This window comes from Triturus cristatus, chromosome 2_1 (genome assembly GCF_964204655.1).
Source record: "Triturus cristatus chromosome 2_1, aTriCri1.1, whole genome shotgun sequence".
Classification (NCBI taxonomy): domain Eukaryota; kingdom Metazoa; phylum Chordata; class Amphibia; order Caudata; family Salamandridae; genus Triturus; species Triturus cristatus.
This window is the reverse complement of record NC_140581.1, coordinates 34,521,250-34,537,978: the sequence shown is the minus strand read 5'-3', so window position 1 is coordinate 34,537,978 and position 16,729 is coordinate 34,521,250. Positions and strand designations below refer to the sequence as shown.

Below are 16,729 nucleotides of genomic sequence, written 5' to 3'. Positions count from 1 at the left end.
TAAATCATTGTGGTTATCTCTGGTGTTTACAGTGTGCTCCTATACCTTATAGATAACGTATGGTGGACAGACATGCTCCTCAGGGAATGACGTTATAAGGAAGAACTGTTCGATACTAAGGTACATAGAACACATTAGCGAGACCATATGAGAGTAGGCTATTGTTGTGTAGTATTTCATTGCGGTCCTTTTTTCTTTTACAAGATCCCTTTCCCCGCTGTTCTCCTTCCTTTTCTTCCCTTGCCTGATCGCCCTAACACTCTGTAGCTATATTCAGAGTTGGGGATGTCAGGAGGTGGAGCCTTTACTACTGCAGCTGGATTCTGAGGAGTTCCGATCTCTGAAGAAAGAGATCCCTGACACATTCAACCAGACACTATCCATGCACACATCTAATTACCCAGGCACTACCCTTGCACTCATCCATTCACTGAGGCACTACCCATGCACTCCTCCATTCACCCAGGCACTATCAATGCACTCATTCATGAAACCATTAACCCAGCCATTACCCATGGACTCATCCATTCACTGAGGCACTACCGTTGCACTCTTCCATTTACTGAGGCACTATCTATGCACTCACCCAATCACCAAGATACTACCTTGCACTCATCCAATCACTCAGGTGTTACCCTTCCATTAATTTATTTACTCAGGTACTACCCTTGCACTGATCCATTCACCCATGAACTCATCAATTCACTCAGGCACTAACCATGCACATATTGAATCACCTAGGCACTACCCTTCTAGTCATCTATTCACCCAAGCACTACCCATGCACTCATCCATTAACTCAGGCACTATCCATTTACTCATTCATTCACTCAGGCAGTACCCATGCACTCATCCATTCACTCAGGAACTACTGTGGAACTCTTCCATTCACTCAAGCACTGCATAAGCACTCATCCATTCCCCCAGGCACTACCCACGCACACATTCAATCACTAAGTTTGCACTCATCCAATCACTCAGGCACTACATATGCACGGGATACTTCCCTTTTGTGATGAAACACGTGTTGGCTGGTTGTGTTTGCAAAGATTAAATACTGGAAAGAACATTTGTGTGGTTAAGAATTATCAGACATTGTGAAATACGTGTGACTTTATTGATGAAAAGTAATTTACCTAGCTTACGTATGCCCGGGACTTTGGTTTTCAATGGTAAAAGACCACCACCAGCCCATGCATGGCGTCTTTTGCTACTTGACAAAATGCTCCTTCAGTGCCATGCCCTGCATGAAAACCAAGTGGCAGCATGCAAGTGAAAGGTAAGATGTGAGGTGCATGGTCGGAACAGAAGGATAGAGTGTAGTAAGTTTGGAATGTGAATGGACTAATTATTTAACAGCTTTATCAGGTATCAAATAAGGGGAACTGGCAAACTGAATGTATTTTACCATGATACCAGGTTCTTTTATGTATAGGAAACTGTTACTAACCCTGTAAGCATTGGTTAGTAGCGTGTACTGCTGTAGAATCAGACGCTCTCAATACTCCTGCTATTGGGGCTCAGATGTTTTTAAGTAGTTTTTCTTCAAAGAAAGTCTTTCGAGTCACAGGATGCACTGCGACTACTCCCTTAATTTGCAATGCAAAGCGCAAAGGCATCAATTCCATGTTAGATTATATTTTGCACAGAGTTAGAGAGTAGCATGGACTGGTGAGTAACACCAGTAGGATGGACATGTATACTGTGAAAGGGGAATTCATTAGTAAAGAGGAGATCTGCAAACGGAGTCGCACGCTTCCGGAGAGGAGGGTGGGCGCATGTTAATTTTATTTATTTATTTCTGTCATTTAAAAAACGCCTGAATCACCCCAACTGGGGTATCTCCGCACTGCAGCGGCCTTTGGCTATCAAAACATGGGAATCAGAAGAGTGTAGTTTTTAACAACTCTCTGAAGGATGTGTAGTTGGTGCAGTGTCAAAGATGGATAGACAGTTGATTCCAACGTAGTGGGGCTGGATACGAGAATGATTTCCCCCACCCCCCCCCCCCCAACCTAGCCTGTTTAATACGAGGCATAAGATGGTGGTATTTGGATCCTGATCAAAGTGTCCGTGAGGGGGTATATTGGACCAGTTTGTCAGCAATATACCTTGGTCCCAGGTTGTTAAGGGCTTTGTAGACCATGCACCAGATTTTAAATCTGATCCTTTTGCAAATAGGGAGTCAGTGCAGTTTGCTTAGAAGGGGAAGTGAAGCTGTTCGGGGGAGAGGGGTGGGTGGGTTGCTCACTAGTCGCGCTGCCGTGTTCTGGACCACTTGCAGTCTGTTTAAGGATTCCTTGGCTGAAATCTGCAGCGCATTGTAGTAGTCCAGGCGACTAGTGACCAGTGCTTGTATCAGAATTTACAGCACTACAGGCTATGAACAGATGCTTTTTTCAGTTCGTAGAATATGTTGTATATGCCCAGCTCAGACTGTAAAGCAGTAAGTACCCCTCGACAAGCATTTGCTACCGTGTGGATGCTGCAGGTGTCTGAAATAAGGTATTTATCCCGTTGACCGCGTCGCGAATTTCGCAGCGGTGCGGGCATATTAATGAGTGGGTGCGGTTCGGATATCCCCTGGCCATCCTCCGCACACGCCCACTGTGATGTCGGACGGCTGGGGGGCGTCCGACGCACGCAACTGGTTTAAGACTATCTGGCCAAGCATTGCTTATATCCACACAATAGTGCTTAGTAAAAGTTGGGGTGTGGGGGCGGTTTGAACATGTATCTGCTATAGATATAACAGCTAGATGGATATTGACCAGAAAGGCCATGGCTACTGCCTTTTTGCATGTAGAGTGCGCCTTGGGGATGACATGGAAAACTCTTTTGGCTTAGTAATAGCAAGTTTGGGAGCATTTGGCTATCCAACCTTAGAAACAGATCGGCCCTTATGGAGTTCAGCAAAGGCTATGAACAGCTGGCTGGTTATGCAAAGGGGCTTGGTCCTGTCAATGTAGTACACGAGAGCCAGTTTGACCTCTAGGGTGGAGGGCTCTTTCTGCTGCTGAGCACGGTAAAGGGAAGACAACTGGGAGCTCTACTGCTTGGCTGAGATGAACTGGGAAAACCATTTTAAGGAGAACTTGGGGTTGGTTTCGAGTATAACCCTGTGCCTGAGCACCACGTCGGGCCTCAATACATCTAAAGGATGTTAGGTTATGAGGAAAGCTAATTCACAAGAAAGGAACCAGAGAGGGCGAGAGTGTAAGGGCCAAATGGGGGGGGACCCATGAGCCATGTAAACACCACACAGATTCCACACCGGAGCAGGGGGAGCTATGGGAGGGATGAGCATCTTGAGGCCCTCCATGAAATGCTTTCATTATAGAAGTTTGAAAAGTGAGGAGTGTTCCCTGTTTTGCATGCAAGTGGCTCTGGCTGCCGTATGGAGCCATATGGAAGTATATGCAAGGTCAAATTTTTGAAGACAGAGCAGATAATAGAGAACGTCCTGGATCAGGGGCTTAATACGGTCGAAATGTTTTGGGATGCAATAATGGATGAATCGCCTCCATTTTGCAGAGACATAGGCTAGCTTAGTAGGCCTCCAGGACTCTCACAATATGTCCATGTAAACCTGTGAAAGCGCAAGCAGCCGAATTCGAGGCCCTCAAGTGCCAGATTGATTTGGGTGGAATCGGGGTATCCGACCTGACCTTTCTCTGGTGAGGCCTGGTCTGTTGGGGAGCTTTTCATGGGGGCTGATTGACATCTGGAGAAGAGGTGAGTATCAGGGTTGTCTGGCCAACATGTGGACTAGCAGGATCAGAGTTAGTGATGCTTGCTGGATTTTTCGCACCCCGTGTTGAAGGAGTAGGTGAGGCGAAAAAGCGTAACCAAAGATCCCAGACTAATTTATCCAAAGTGCATTGTCACGGTGATGTGTGTACCAGGAGGCAAAGTTTGTGCATTTTACATTTTTGAGAGGTAGCAAACAAGTCTATTTTGTGGACTGGCCTAACATTGGAATAGTGGACTAGGACTTGAGGGTGGAGTTACCGCTCGTGGACCTGCTGATAGTTTCTGCCAAGTTGTTTCTATTCCCAAAAGATACTCCACCAGAGATGTAAGTGGTGAGAGAGTACCCAATACCATTGATGCTTCTTTAGTTGGGAGAGTGTGTTGCCATGTTATATAAAAGTAGGCATTCTTGACATGTAACGCCGTCATGTACTCGTCTTACTGGAGAAGCGGGTTGGCCTCCTGCAGGGTTACTATGTGCTAATTTTCGGAAAGGATGTATCGATTGAGAAGTAAGAGGTTCAAGATCTGGGGATGAGGAAGTAAAGAGGGTAAACTTCCTAGCCCCAGTTGAGGGGGTAGGGTTTGTATGGTCCCTTTTTGAAAGAGCGCTTCTACCTCTTCCTGCGGGAGGCTATGTTCCCTCTTGAGGGATTGTTAGAAGTTTCTACAAGTAGATGTGGTTGGTTGCGCCTGACACTTTCGAAGTCTGTCGAATATGGCTCTCACAAACCTTTATTCAAAATGCTTCTTGTACTTCTCACAAATCAATTTTTACCCCACAAGATTTGTACAGAATGCTTTCTGTGTTTCTTGCATCAGTTTTTCTATTTTCCTCAATCATATTCAGCATTTGCAATTCCCGCTGAGGATTTTATTCTATTCATGGAGACCACAGAGTAAATGTCATAACAAGTTAGTTGCACAGTTTGATGTTCCCGATTATTTCTACTCCCTCGAAGGTGACGCCATTGTGGTCCCGAAGGTGACAACTTACATTTTTTAATTTTCTTCTTTGGATTGCGAGTGTGGAAGCTTTTTCATAAGCACACTTATTAATCGCTTTACCCAAACCACCATTTTCTTTGTTGCAGGTTGTACTATGACATCTGTTCTCATCCAATTAACGTGTTGCTGTTTTCCATGTTTACAGCCATTCTACGGGTCGCCTTGTCACACAAGTGTGTTTTATGTATGGACTGACTATCTTCTTGTGGTGTGTATCATTTTTAGTGTCATTGCATTTCAATGTTCACATTCCTTCTTTTTGTCTGCACTGCAGGAAATAAAGTTTCAGCTACACTATGGATTAGCCAAGATGTTTAATAAAAAAATATGAGAACTGAGCTGGGGCTTACAGCATAAACAAGTATTGCAAAACACAAGCTTCGTTTGGCAAACAATTATTGGCACAACATCTGAATGATTCAAGGGTCCATCATGTTTGCTCACTGAATGGGAAGCAACATTGCTGCCATAAATAGTTCGACAATAGAAAACTGGGTGCATAAATGAATACAAAGGCCTCTATGAGGCTATGCGGATGAGCGTGGGAAACAAGTCGACTTGCAGCAGTACCTTTATGTTGATCTGTTTAGGAGAGAATGACGCACACTCCATATACAGACTAAAAAGGCGGTCCTGTACTTGAAAGCACGGTGACAAGAAAATTACACACGGTACTTGTTAACATGAACATACACGTGCACACAAAAAGTCATGCTGCCCCTTGCACAGCATCCAGATGCTCGCTGCAAGAAGATGGGTGCAGGACATGGGGAGACGGGCAATGCTTCCTCAATGCACAGGACACTAGGCTGCATTCAGAACGACTGTCTTCAGTAGAAAGGACCATATATGGAAAATGATTTTAGAGAATCAGTTTTAAGATGCACTGATAAACAACTAGGAAGGTTAGGGACAGACTTTCATGTTTGTGATTGTTTCACAAAAGATGGGAGATGAGCCACTGGATCACCCTGTCTGAGTACATTAACCATTTGTTAACAGTGGTTAGTAGAACATGGAATTTACTGAAGATGACAGAACATATGGGCACCACTTAGGAGTGGTGGGAGCGGGTGACAGAGGTTTTATCGCTATTTTACCAATAAATGCACTGCAAAAGATATATTTGCAAGGCCCAGCTTTACAAGGTGAGCGGCAATTTTGGGCAGGGGATTATAGCTAGAAGCCAAAAGACTGATCCAAGCATTGCTCAAATAATTGGCGTGAAGATGACACAGCTTCTGCCTTCCTTCTATCAAGAAGCCTGGCTCGGTTTCCACTGAGAGGTCATCAGAAGCCAACTGTTCACATTCTGCAGTCAGAAGAACTTTGAATGTGATGGACCATGTCTCTACTATTAAAAGGAATCTGCAACATGGAGTTTTGGTTACATTAACATTGGTTCCTGCTCAAAATACATAATTTATTTCCTCTGCCCCTCATGTTATTAGGTAAAGGCTCTTTCGGAATAATTTCCTTTCTTGTATACTATTTTATCCCTTGCAGCAAGTGTTATTTTTCGGTGCTGGTTAGTACTTTTACTGCTGGACTGCGAATCTCATTTCAGTTTATTGCATACTTGGGGACCATGATCAGCAATACCCTCCCTTGGTTGCTGCCACTCGTAGCATAAAAGCTGCTCCACCAGGAGAGAACTTTCTACCTTTTCCTCCGGCAATTAAACTCTTGTATTTATTGTATGCCATTGGCTTCTTTTGCAGTTTTTTGCTTTACCTCCAGGATGAATTCAACTATACAATTTATTTTATTTCCACACTTAATGGCGCAAAGAAGTCTCTCTTCGTACGACCTTTGATGACCAAACACAGCTCTCTTATTGGGACTATATGGTGTCACTTTCATAAAGGCAGCACGTCTGTGGATTGGGCAGGTTGTTTATAGAAGACACTGGAGACAATCAGATCCCCTTCAGGGCTTTTTTTACCAAACTTGGGTTTTTTCAGACCCCGTCTCCTGGAGCCAGACCCCCGTTTGTCTCTCCATTTCTCCAAGGTGTGTATCCGCTGATGGAGCTTTAAGTATGAGGGGATCTTGAAGGTCTTCCCACATTCATTGCAGGAATATGATTTTGAACCTTTGTGTTTTATTTGGTGTACCTTCAAGCTTGATAATGTGCTGAAACTCTTCCTACATTCATTACATGCAAAGTATCCAGAATGTACTCGTTTGTGTATGATCAGCAGTGAGGATTTGCTAAAAGATTTCCCACAGACATTACACGTGCACGCTTTTGCACTTGTGGGGAGCTTCTGCTGTTGGAGTGGCATTGAAGAAGGAGTCAAAGACTTTTCGCTTTCATCACTTGTCTTTTCTGGGGCATTGTTCTCAAGTGTACTCACACGGTTCTCATCTGAACATATCGATGCATTTAAGCTAGTGTCAGTCTTCGGTGGTTGAGGTGCTGAAGAATCATGGGAACACTTCTCGCTTTCACAGCATGTCAACGTTTTGTCTGTGACTAGGTTGTCAAGTTCATGCACAGTATTCTTTTCGTCATGATGTATGGAGTCTTTTGCTTTTGCATGGACTTTCTGGTGTAGAAGCAATATTGCTGAAGCATTAAAAGACATTTCACATTCGATGCAAGGGTAAGGTTTCTTTTCTGGTGCTTTTGTCTCAATCTTGGGTGTATCAACACTTTTCTGATCATCAACCCTGGTGGAAACTTTTTCTTTTGTATGAACATTTTGGTGTTGAAGCAGTACCAAAGAAGAATTAAAAGACAGATCACACTCACTACATGGGTATGGTTTCTTTTCGGAGACGTTTGTCTCACCCATCAGTTTAGTATCACCTTTCATCTCATCACTTTGCATGGAATGTTTTTCTTTTGTGTGAACCTTCTGGTGTTGAAGCAGCAATGGAGCAGAATTAAAAGACAGATCACACTCCCTACAAGGGTAAGGTTTCTTTTCTGATGCTTTTGTCTCAACCTTGGGTGTACCAACACTTTTATTTTCATCAACCCTGGTGGAAACTTTTTCTTTTGTATGAACATTCTGGTGTTGAAGCAGTACCAAAGAAGAATTAAAAGACAGCTCACACTCACTACAAGGAAAAGGTTTCTTTTCTACTGTAGTTTTGCTATCACTTTTGGATTTGCTAACATTTTGCATCTCATCATTCCACTTGGAAACTATTTCGCTTGCGTGAACTCTCTTATGCTGAAGCAACATTTCATATGCATTGAAAGACTTTTCACATTCATCACACGGGTGTGGCTTCTTTTCTGGGGTTTTCTGATGATACTTTTTGACACCTTTTTCGTCCACCTGCATGAAAGCTTTCTCGCTTGCATGAACCCTCTTGTGTTGAAGCAACATTTCATAAGCATTGAAAGACCTTTCACATTCATCGCATGGGTGTGGTTTCTTTCCTTGGGTTGATTGCGGATGTTTACTTGCAAATTGTTTCCTCTCATTGCAATGCTTCTTCTTGTCACTGTATTTTGATTTGCTTACTTTTCTGTTTACACTGGCATTTAAATTCTTACGAAGAGGTTTTTTCTTTACACCTGGCAGGTCTGCTTCTCTGTGAAATACCTGGTGCTCGATTAGGTTGGATTTCTGAAAAAAGACGATACTACAGTCTGGGCATGGGTACTTTTTCACTCCCGATTTTGTTCTTGGAATTTTTGTGGATGACTTGGATTTTCCAGCAGGCTTTTTAAATTTGCGTTCAGCGGAGTATTTTCTTGCAGTGTTGTTCTGCATCCTTTTGGGTTTTTTAGGTCTATATTTTAACTCTTCATTTTCATCTGAGTCGCAGTCATCATCTTCAGCAGAGTTCCAAACATCCTCCTCGCCTGAGATCCAGATATCATCCTCATCTTTTTTTGAATACCAGACTTCTTTTTTGACCGCTCTTGCTCTGCGTGATTGCCGTTTCTTTACACCTGGCAGGTCTGCTTCTCTGTGAAATACCTGGTGCTCGATTAGGTTGGATTTCTGAAAAAAGACGATACTACAGTCTGGGCATGGGTACTTTTTCACTCCCGATTTTGTTCTTGGAATTTTTGTGGACGACTTGGATTTTCCAGCAGGCTTTTTAAATTTGCGTTCAGCGGAGTATTTTCTTGCAGTGTTGTTCTGCATCCTTTTGGGTTTTTTAGGTCTATATTTTAACTCTTCATTTTCATCTGAGTCGCAGTCATCATCTTCAGCAGAGTTCCAAACATCCTCCTCGCCTGAGATCCAGATATCATCCTCATCTTTTTTTGAATACCAGACTTCTTTTTTGACCGCTCTTGCTCTGCGTGATTGCCGTTTCTTTACACCTGGCAGGTCTGCTTCTCTGTGAAATACCTGGTGCTCGATTAGGTTGGATTTCTGAAAAAAGACGATACTACAGTCTGGGCATGGGTACTTTTTCACTCCCGATTTTGTTCTTGGAATTTTTGTGGACGACTTGGATTTTCCAGCAGGCTTTTTAAATTTGCGTTCAGCGGAGTATTTTCTTGCAGTGTTGTTCTGCATCCTTTTGGGTTTTTTAGGTCTATATTTTAACTCTTCATTTTCATCTGAGTCGCAGTCATCTTCAGCAGAGTTCCAAACATCCTCCTCGCCTGAGATCCAGATATCATCCTCATCTTTTTTTGAATACCAGACTTCTTTTTTGACCGCTCTTGCTCTGCGTGATTGCCGTTTCTTTACACCTGGCAGGTCTGCTTCTCTGTGAAATACCTGGTGCTCGATTAGGTTGGATTTCTGAAAAAAGACTATACTACAGTCTGGGCATGGGTACTTTTTCACTCCCGATTTTGTTCTTGGAATTTTTGTGGACGACTTGGATTTTCCAGCAGGCTTTTTAAATTTGCGTTCAGCGGAGTATTTTCTTGCAGTGTTGTTCTGCATCCTTTTGGGTTTTTTAGGTCTATATTTTAACTCTTCATTTTCATCTGAGTCGCAGTCATCATCTTCAGCAGAGTTCCAAACATCCTCCTCGCCTGAGATCCAGATATCATCCTCATCTTTCTCTGAATACCAGACTTCTTTTTTGACCGCTCTTGCTATGCGTGATTGCCGTTTATCAGTACACTCTTCAAGTTTTCTCTTGTACTTTTTCAAGGTATTCGTCTCTGATTGAAACAAAATCAAGACAAATTAATTTGATAAAAAAATAAAATATAGAAGCAGCAGACATACCAACTTGTAACTCATAAAGCTGTGCTCTCTACTAGTGCTTCACAGAGAAAGTTATGTTGAACAAGTTACTTACCCTTGACCCTCTGGGCCGGTCACCCCACGCACACTCCCCGTGAGTGAGCCCCGGCTGCCCCCGATCCCGCCGAGTGCCGCCGCTGCCCGCAGCTGTGCTCCTGGTCCTTGACCGTTGTATTTTGTATTTTTCCTCTGTAGCGTTTGCATTTTGTATTCTGCCTCTGTTTATCGTGTGTTTTTCCCCACTTGTTGTTGTTGTGCCCAGCCCATGCCGTGTTTCCCGCCCTCTCCCCGCTCCCCGCCGCTGCTTCCCTGCGGCCCCGCCCCTTCTCTCTCTGTGTCCCTTCCCATTCGATGCCCCGCTCCCGCCTCCCAGCTGCTCCTCCCTCCCACTTCGCCATTTATGGCGGAGTGCACACGTACGCGCAGCGGGTGCGCCAAAGGCGCACCAAAGGCAAGCCCGTCTGCGCATGGACCGCACCCAGCGCCACAAACCCTGGTCCCCGCAGATGCCAGCCCACCCGCCGGACTTACGACGCCACCATCCTCAACACACTCAACACCGGCCGAATCCCCGGTTGCAACCGCGCCACCCCGAGACGCACCCACAGACCCTTCACATGCCAAACCTGCAAATGTACCTGCATCCAGACCGGCACCGCACCCGCCAAGCCGAGCACCAGCAGCAACCACCTGAAGTGCATCCTGCTCAACACCCGCTCCGTCCACAGACACGCCGTGAAACTATGGAACCTGCCCGACACAACATCCCCAGACGTCGCCTTCCTCACGGAAACATGGATGAACGCCTCCTCAGCGCCCGACATCGCCATCGCCATCGCCATCCCGGGCGGATACAAGATCACCCGGAGGGACCACGTCAACCAGACTGGAGGAGGCATCGCCATCGTCCACAAGAACACCATCCGCATCACGACCAACTCCGACGACACCCTCACAGCCGCCGAACATCTGCACTTCCAGATACACACCAACCCCAAGACCACACTCCGCGGCACCCTCATCTACAGACTCCCAGGACCTCGCACACAATTCAGCGAAGACATTGCAGACTTCATCAGCCCGCACGCCCTCTCCTCCGCTGACTACATCCTCCTAGGGGACCTCAACTTCCACCTGGGGAACAACAATGACAGCAACACCGCCGCCCTACTGGAGAACCTCGCCAACCTCGGACTCAAGCAACTGGTGAACACCCCCACCCACCAAGCCGGCCACACACTCGACCCCATCTTCTCCTCCAGCAAGCACATCTCCTTCAGCCACTCAACCGGACTACACTGGACAGACCACAACAGCTTCAGGAGAACCACGACCCACCACCTCCCGCAACAGGTTCCCCGCAGGAGCTGGAACAAGATCACCACCGACCAGCTCACCACATCCCTGAGCCAGAACCCTCCCCCGAGCACAACAGACCCCAACCAAGCAGCCAACAACCTCACACAGTGGATCGCCAACTGCGCGGACGACCTCGCACCACTGAAAAACCATCCCAGCAGACCCGGCAGTAAGATAGCCTCTTGGTTCAACGACGATCTCAAGAACTCCAAGAAGAACTGCTGTACCCTCGAGAAAGGCTGGCGCAAAGACCCGACTACAGACAACATAACCGCCATCAAGCACGCCACCCGCAAACACCACCAGCTGATCCACACCTCCAAGAAGACAGCATTCAAGGAACGACTAGACAACAAGGCCCACAACAGCAAGGAACTCTTCAGCATCGTCAAAGAGCTCTCCAACCCCAGCGCCGGAAACAACGACATCACTCCCTCGCAAGACCTCTGCGACTCACTCGCCTCGTTCTTCCACAGCAAGATCACCGACATAAACAGCTTCGGCGCACAGACCACGCACCCAACCACCGTACCGACGCCCCCCACTACCACCCTCCACGCCTGGACCCCGGTCAGCACCAAAGACACCATCCACACGATGAACACCATCCACTCCGGATCACCAACCGACCCATGCCCCCACCACGTCTTCAACAAGGCAGACACCGTTATCGCACCCCCAACTCCGGGACATCATCAACTGCTCCTTCAACACCGCCACCTTCCCGGAGAGCTGGAAGCATGTCGAACTCAGCGCCCTCCTGAAGAAACCATCAGCGGTGCCCACCGACCTCAAGAACTACCGCCCCATCTCGCTCCTCCCTTTTCCTGCCAAAGTCATCGAGAAGACCGTCAACAGACAGCTTGCTGCCTTCCTCGAGACGAACGGATCCCTCGACCACTCGCAGTCCGGTTTCTGAGCCAACCACAGCACCGAGACCGCCCTCATCGCAGCCACTGACGACATCCGAGCCCTGCTCGACAACGGGGAAACAGCGGCCCTCATCGTCCTGGACCTCTCCGCAGCGTTCGATACTGTCTGCCACCGCACCCTAGTGCAGCGCCTCAGCAACATCGGAATCCAAGAGAAGGCACTGGAGTGGATCATCTCGTTCCTCGCCGGAAGAACCCAGAGAGTCCGCCTCCCCCTGTTCAGATCAGAGGCCACCAAAGTCATCTGCGACGTACCACAAGGTTCATCACTCAGCCCCACTCTCTGCAACATCTACATGAGCCCCCTCGCGGCCATCGCACGCCAACACAACCTCAACATCATCTCCTACGCTGACGACACCCAGCTGATCCTCTCCCTCACCAATGACCCCGCCACCGCCAGAACCAACCTACACAAAGGGATGAAAGAAGCAGCCAAGTGGATGATGAACAGCCGCCTGAAACTGAATTCAGACAAGACGGAAGTCCTCATCCTTGGACCATCACCCTCTGCCTGGGATGACTCCTGGTGGCCCCCTGCCCTGGGCAGCGCACCCAAACCAACGGACCACGCACGCAACCTGGGCTTCATCCTTGACTCCTCCCTCTCGATGACCAGACAAGTCAACGCCGTCTCATCGTCATGTTTCAACATCCTACGCATGCTCCGAAAGGCACTCGTCACCAGCCGACTGGACTACGGAAACACCCTCTACACCGGAACCACAGCCAAACTACAGAAAAGACTCCAACGCATCCAGAACACCTCCGCACGACTCATCCTGGACATCCCCCGACACAGCCACATCTCCGGACACCTGAGAGACCTGCACTGGCTCCCCGTCAGCAAGCGAATCACGTTCCGACTACTCACCCACGCACACAAGGCCCTCCACGACCTGGGCCCCAGGTACCTCAACGACCGCCTGACCTTCTACACTCTCACCTGCCAGCTACGATCGACCAGCCACGTCCTCGCCGCCGTTCCACGCCTCCGAAGAGCCACCGCGGGAGGAAGATCCTTCTCCTACCTGGCAGCCAAGACTTGGAACTCCCTCCCCATCCACCTCCGTCTGACCCAAGACCACCTCTCCTTCAGGAAGCAACTCAAGACCTGGCTGTTCGAGCAGTAGCGGACCCCCCTCCCCCAAGCGCCTTGAGACCCTCCGGGTGAGTAGCACGCTATACAAATTTCTTGATTGATTGATTACCCTAGACAATGATCTTTCTGGTGAATGCTTTACCTACCTGCGGATTACTCACTTTTTGAATATCTCAAGGTGTCAGAAAGGATGCAAAAACTTTCCAACAGCTTTCGTACACCATTAGGTGGAGTTCGGCTCCATTCCGGCATCAGGCACATACCAGGACATGACATCACTGGAGCCATATAGCGCCACACTTGTGACCTGACGTCAGTTCCTCATTCTTTTTTTTTTTAGAGCCCGTACAGGTGAACACGGCCTGCAGTATTTTGATTAGTGGCTATGCCGTTTAACAATGTAACCTAAAACCATATGTATGTGATGGCTGTGCGACCATTTCTCAGAACGGGGAAGAGGTGAGAAAAGAGTTGGGGAGATTGGCGAGGAATTTGCAGGCAAGGAAACAATGCTTACCTCTAATCCCATGTCTCTTCCAGGGGAATCCTCATCAAAGTCATAAACACTAAAAATTCCAGCCCACGTGCGGGGACCCCGGCTGGTGGCTCACAGCACCATGGTCGTGCTCAAGGTGCTGTGGGGCACCAACACACGTTGAGGCTGCTCTTGTGTCTGGATCGAATAAAACTATCATCAACTGTACAAGAGTGCCGTGGCATTCTTGACTGAAAGCCATTATTAGGAAATAGACTGCCATTCAAAGAATTACAGAGAAAATTGGTACTGTGTCTTTCAGAACCTCGCAGGACCCCTTGTATCCCATCATGCCTCACAGTGACAGTTAGGTGAAATCACTTTTATGGAAATTAGGAATCCTGGGTATAGAATTTATTAATGGCGGCAATAGGTGGGAGGGTTGCTTAGGACTTTGATGAGGCTTCCCCTGGAAGAGTACTAGGATTACAGGTAACCAATGTATCCTTCTCTTCCAGGGGATCCTCATCAATACAGCAAACACAAGGAGATGATGGCCGGAGCGCTGAAACTTTTCAGACACTCACCCCCAGTCACAGATCTGGGTTGAATCCATCATCGTTCTTTAGCTCACTTAGTCACCCCTGTTCAGACCCAGCTATATGCAAATCAGTCTTGACCCTGTGCCTCATAGGAACAGTCCAGCCCGAACCGCCAAGCCAGGTCTTCCCTGAACCGGAAACAAGCATCCCGGGGCCGGTTTCAGGGTAACACCCTTCATCAGCCAGGCTAGCTTGAATCCAGTGGCAAAGTGAGCAAGGGATCCATGTCTGGGCATACCCTGCCAACTTAGGGCAAACAAAGCAATCACAAGGAGATGATGGAAGGAGCACTAAAACATTTCCGACACTCACCTCCAGTCACAGATCTGGGTTGAATCCATCATCGTTCTTTAGCTCACTTGTTTCCGGTCCAGGGAAGACATGGCTTAGCAGTTCAGGCTGGACTGTTTCCATGAGGAACAGGGTCAAGACTGATTTGCATGTGGCTGGGTCTGAACTGGGGTGGCCAAGTCAGCTAGAGAACGAGGTTGCCCTCAAATCTGGGAAACTGGGTTCAGGCCTTGGCAACGACGCTCAACATCATGCGATTCTGGGCAAATCACTTAATCGCTCAAAAATGAATGTGTCCTTATGTAAACCAAGGTGCTCATAAAGCAATCTGATACCGGATACCTTCAGGTCAAGTTCGCGCTATATAAAACTCAGAAAAAGAACCGCCCAGTAAAGGTATGAGCAGATTTCCAGGTAGCAAATTTCAGACACAGTTGCACTCTTTAATAGAGCTGCAGCCACAGCTTTACCGCTTGTAGAATCTGCCTTAGGTCGTAAGGATTTTTTTAGCTGGCTGGAAAGAAAGGAGTTTACAAGAAATTATCCACCTGGAAATAGTTTGTTTAGAGGTTACAAAATCTCTTTCACCATACCGTACTTAACACAAAGGTGATCCGATTTCCTTATAACTTTGGTTTTATCCAGGTAGAACTTCAGCACTCTTATAATATCAAGAATGTGTAATGACCTTTCAGTCGGAGTTGCAGGGTTAGGGATGAAAGTAGTTCTTATGTTATGTTATGTTACCAGCACTTTTATAGCGCACAGCTGCCCCAGCTAAGGGGCGTCCCGGCGCTTGGAAAAGGAAGTCCCAAACACAACAGAACCAGAGAGGAAGAGACTCGCGCAGATGAGAACACTAACATGAGGAGGAAAACAGATACGTCTTGATGGCCCTCCTAAACTTCAAGAGTTCATCAATTCCACGCATACAAGGCGGAAGAGAGTTCCACAGCTTTGCGGCCAGGACCCGAAAGGACCTTCCACCAACCCTGCAAAGCCTGAACCGCGGGACCACCACCAGGTTTTGACCTAGAGATCTGAGAGTGCGTGAAGGCACATAAGGGACCAAAAACGTAGAAAGGATCTGGGGAGAGGACTTCCTGAGGATCTTATGAGAAAGGCACAGGGTCTTAAACTGTATCCTCTGCACCATAGGTAACCAGTGCAAAGCATGGATGGTGCTTTCCGCAGAGCAGAACCTTGGTAAACCTATCAAGGCTCTTGCAGCGGCATTCTGAACACGTTGCATCCGTGCTATTTCAGCCTGATTAGCCCCCAACAGGAGTGAGCTGGCATAATCCAGCCGCGATAATATGGATGCCTGGATAACCAGCTGTCTAGTGGAGGCGTCGAAAAACCTCAGGAGTGGACGCAACCCTCGCAGAATGCCAAAGCAGGTGGCCGCCACTTTTTTTGTATGGACACTAAAACTCAAGGCAGAGTCTAGCCACACTCCCAGGTTCTTTACCTCTGACACTGGCACAGGAGTCGCACCCAATTCCGGAGGCCACCACCTATCACCCCACAGATCCGTCCGCTTGCCCACGATCATGACCTCAGTTTTTTTTAGCATTCAATTGGAGACAGTTGATATTCATCCATCTAGCCACTGCCGATAGTCCATCCCGGAATCTGGGTGCATCCAGGTCGGAGTCCCCACTTAGGACGACCGCCAGCTGCGTGTCGTCTGCATAGGAGACCATGGTCATACCCCAGTGCTTGACGACATCTGCTAGCGGCCTCACATATAGATTAAACAGTGTGGGGCTCAACGACGAACCCTGGGGCACAACCATCTCCAGCGAATAGGACTTAGATTCAAAAGGCGGCGTGGCTACCTTAAAGGTCCGACCAGTGAGAAAGGAACGGAACCAATCGAGAGCAGAGCCCATAACACCCGCCTCCCTGAGTCGTTGAATTAAAATCCCATGCGAAACCGTGTCAAATGCGGCACTGAGATCCAACAATATCAGTGCCACAGTCTGACCTAAATCAAGCGTAACACGCAGATGTTCTGTCAT

General features: G+C 47.5%; 1 protein-coding gene across 2 annotated transcripts in view; it reads right to left on the bottom strand.

Moving 5' to 3' along the window:
- Positions 1-5,058: 5,058 nt before the first annotated feature.
- Positions 5,059-16,729, bottom strand: part of LOC146863660 (uncharacterized) — a 130,582-nt gene continuing 118,911 nt past the window's right edge. For both annotated transcript variants that reach the window (XM_085627751.1, XM_085627753.1), the window contains one exon: positions 5,059-9,859. In XM_085627751.1, the coding sequence (XP_085483877.1) occupies positions 6,621-9,859 (3,239 nt within the window). In that variant the 3' untranslated portion in view covers positions 5,059-6,620. The remainder of the gene's footprint in view (positions 9,860-16,729) is intronic.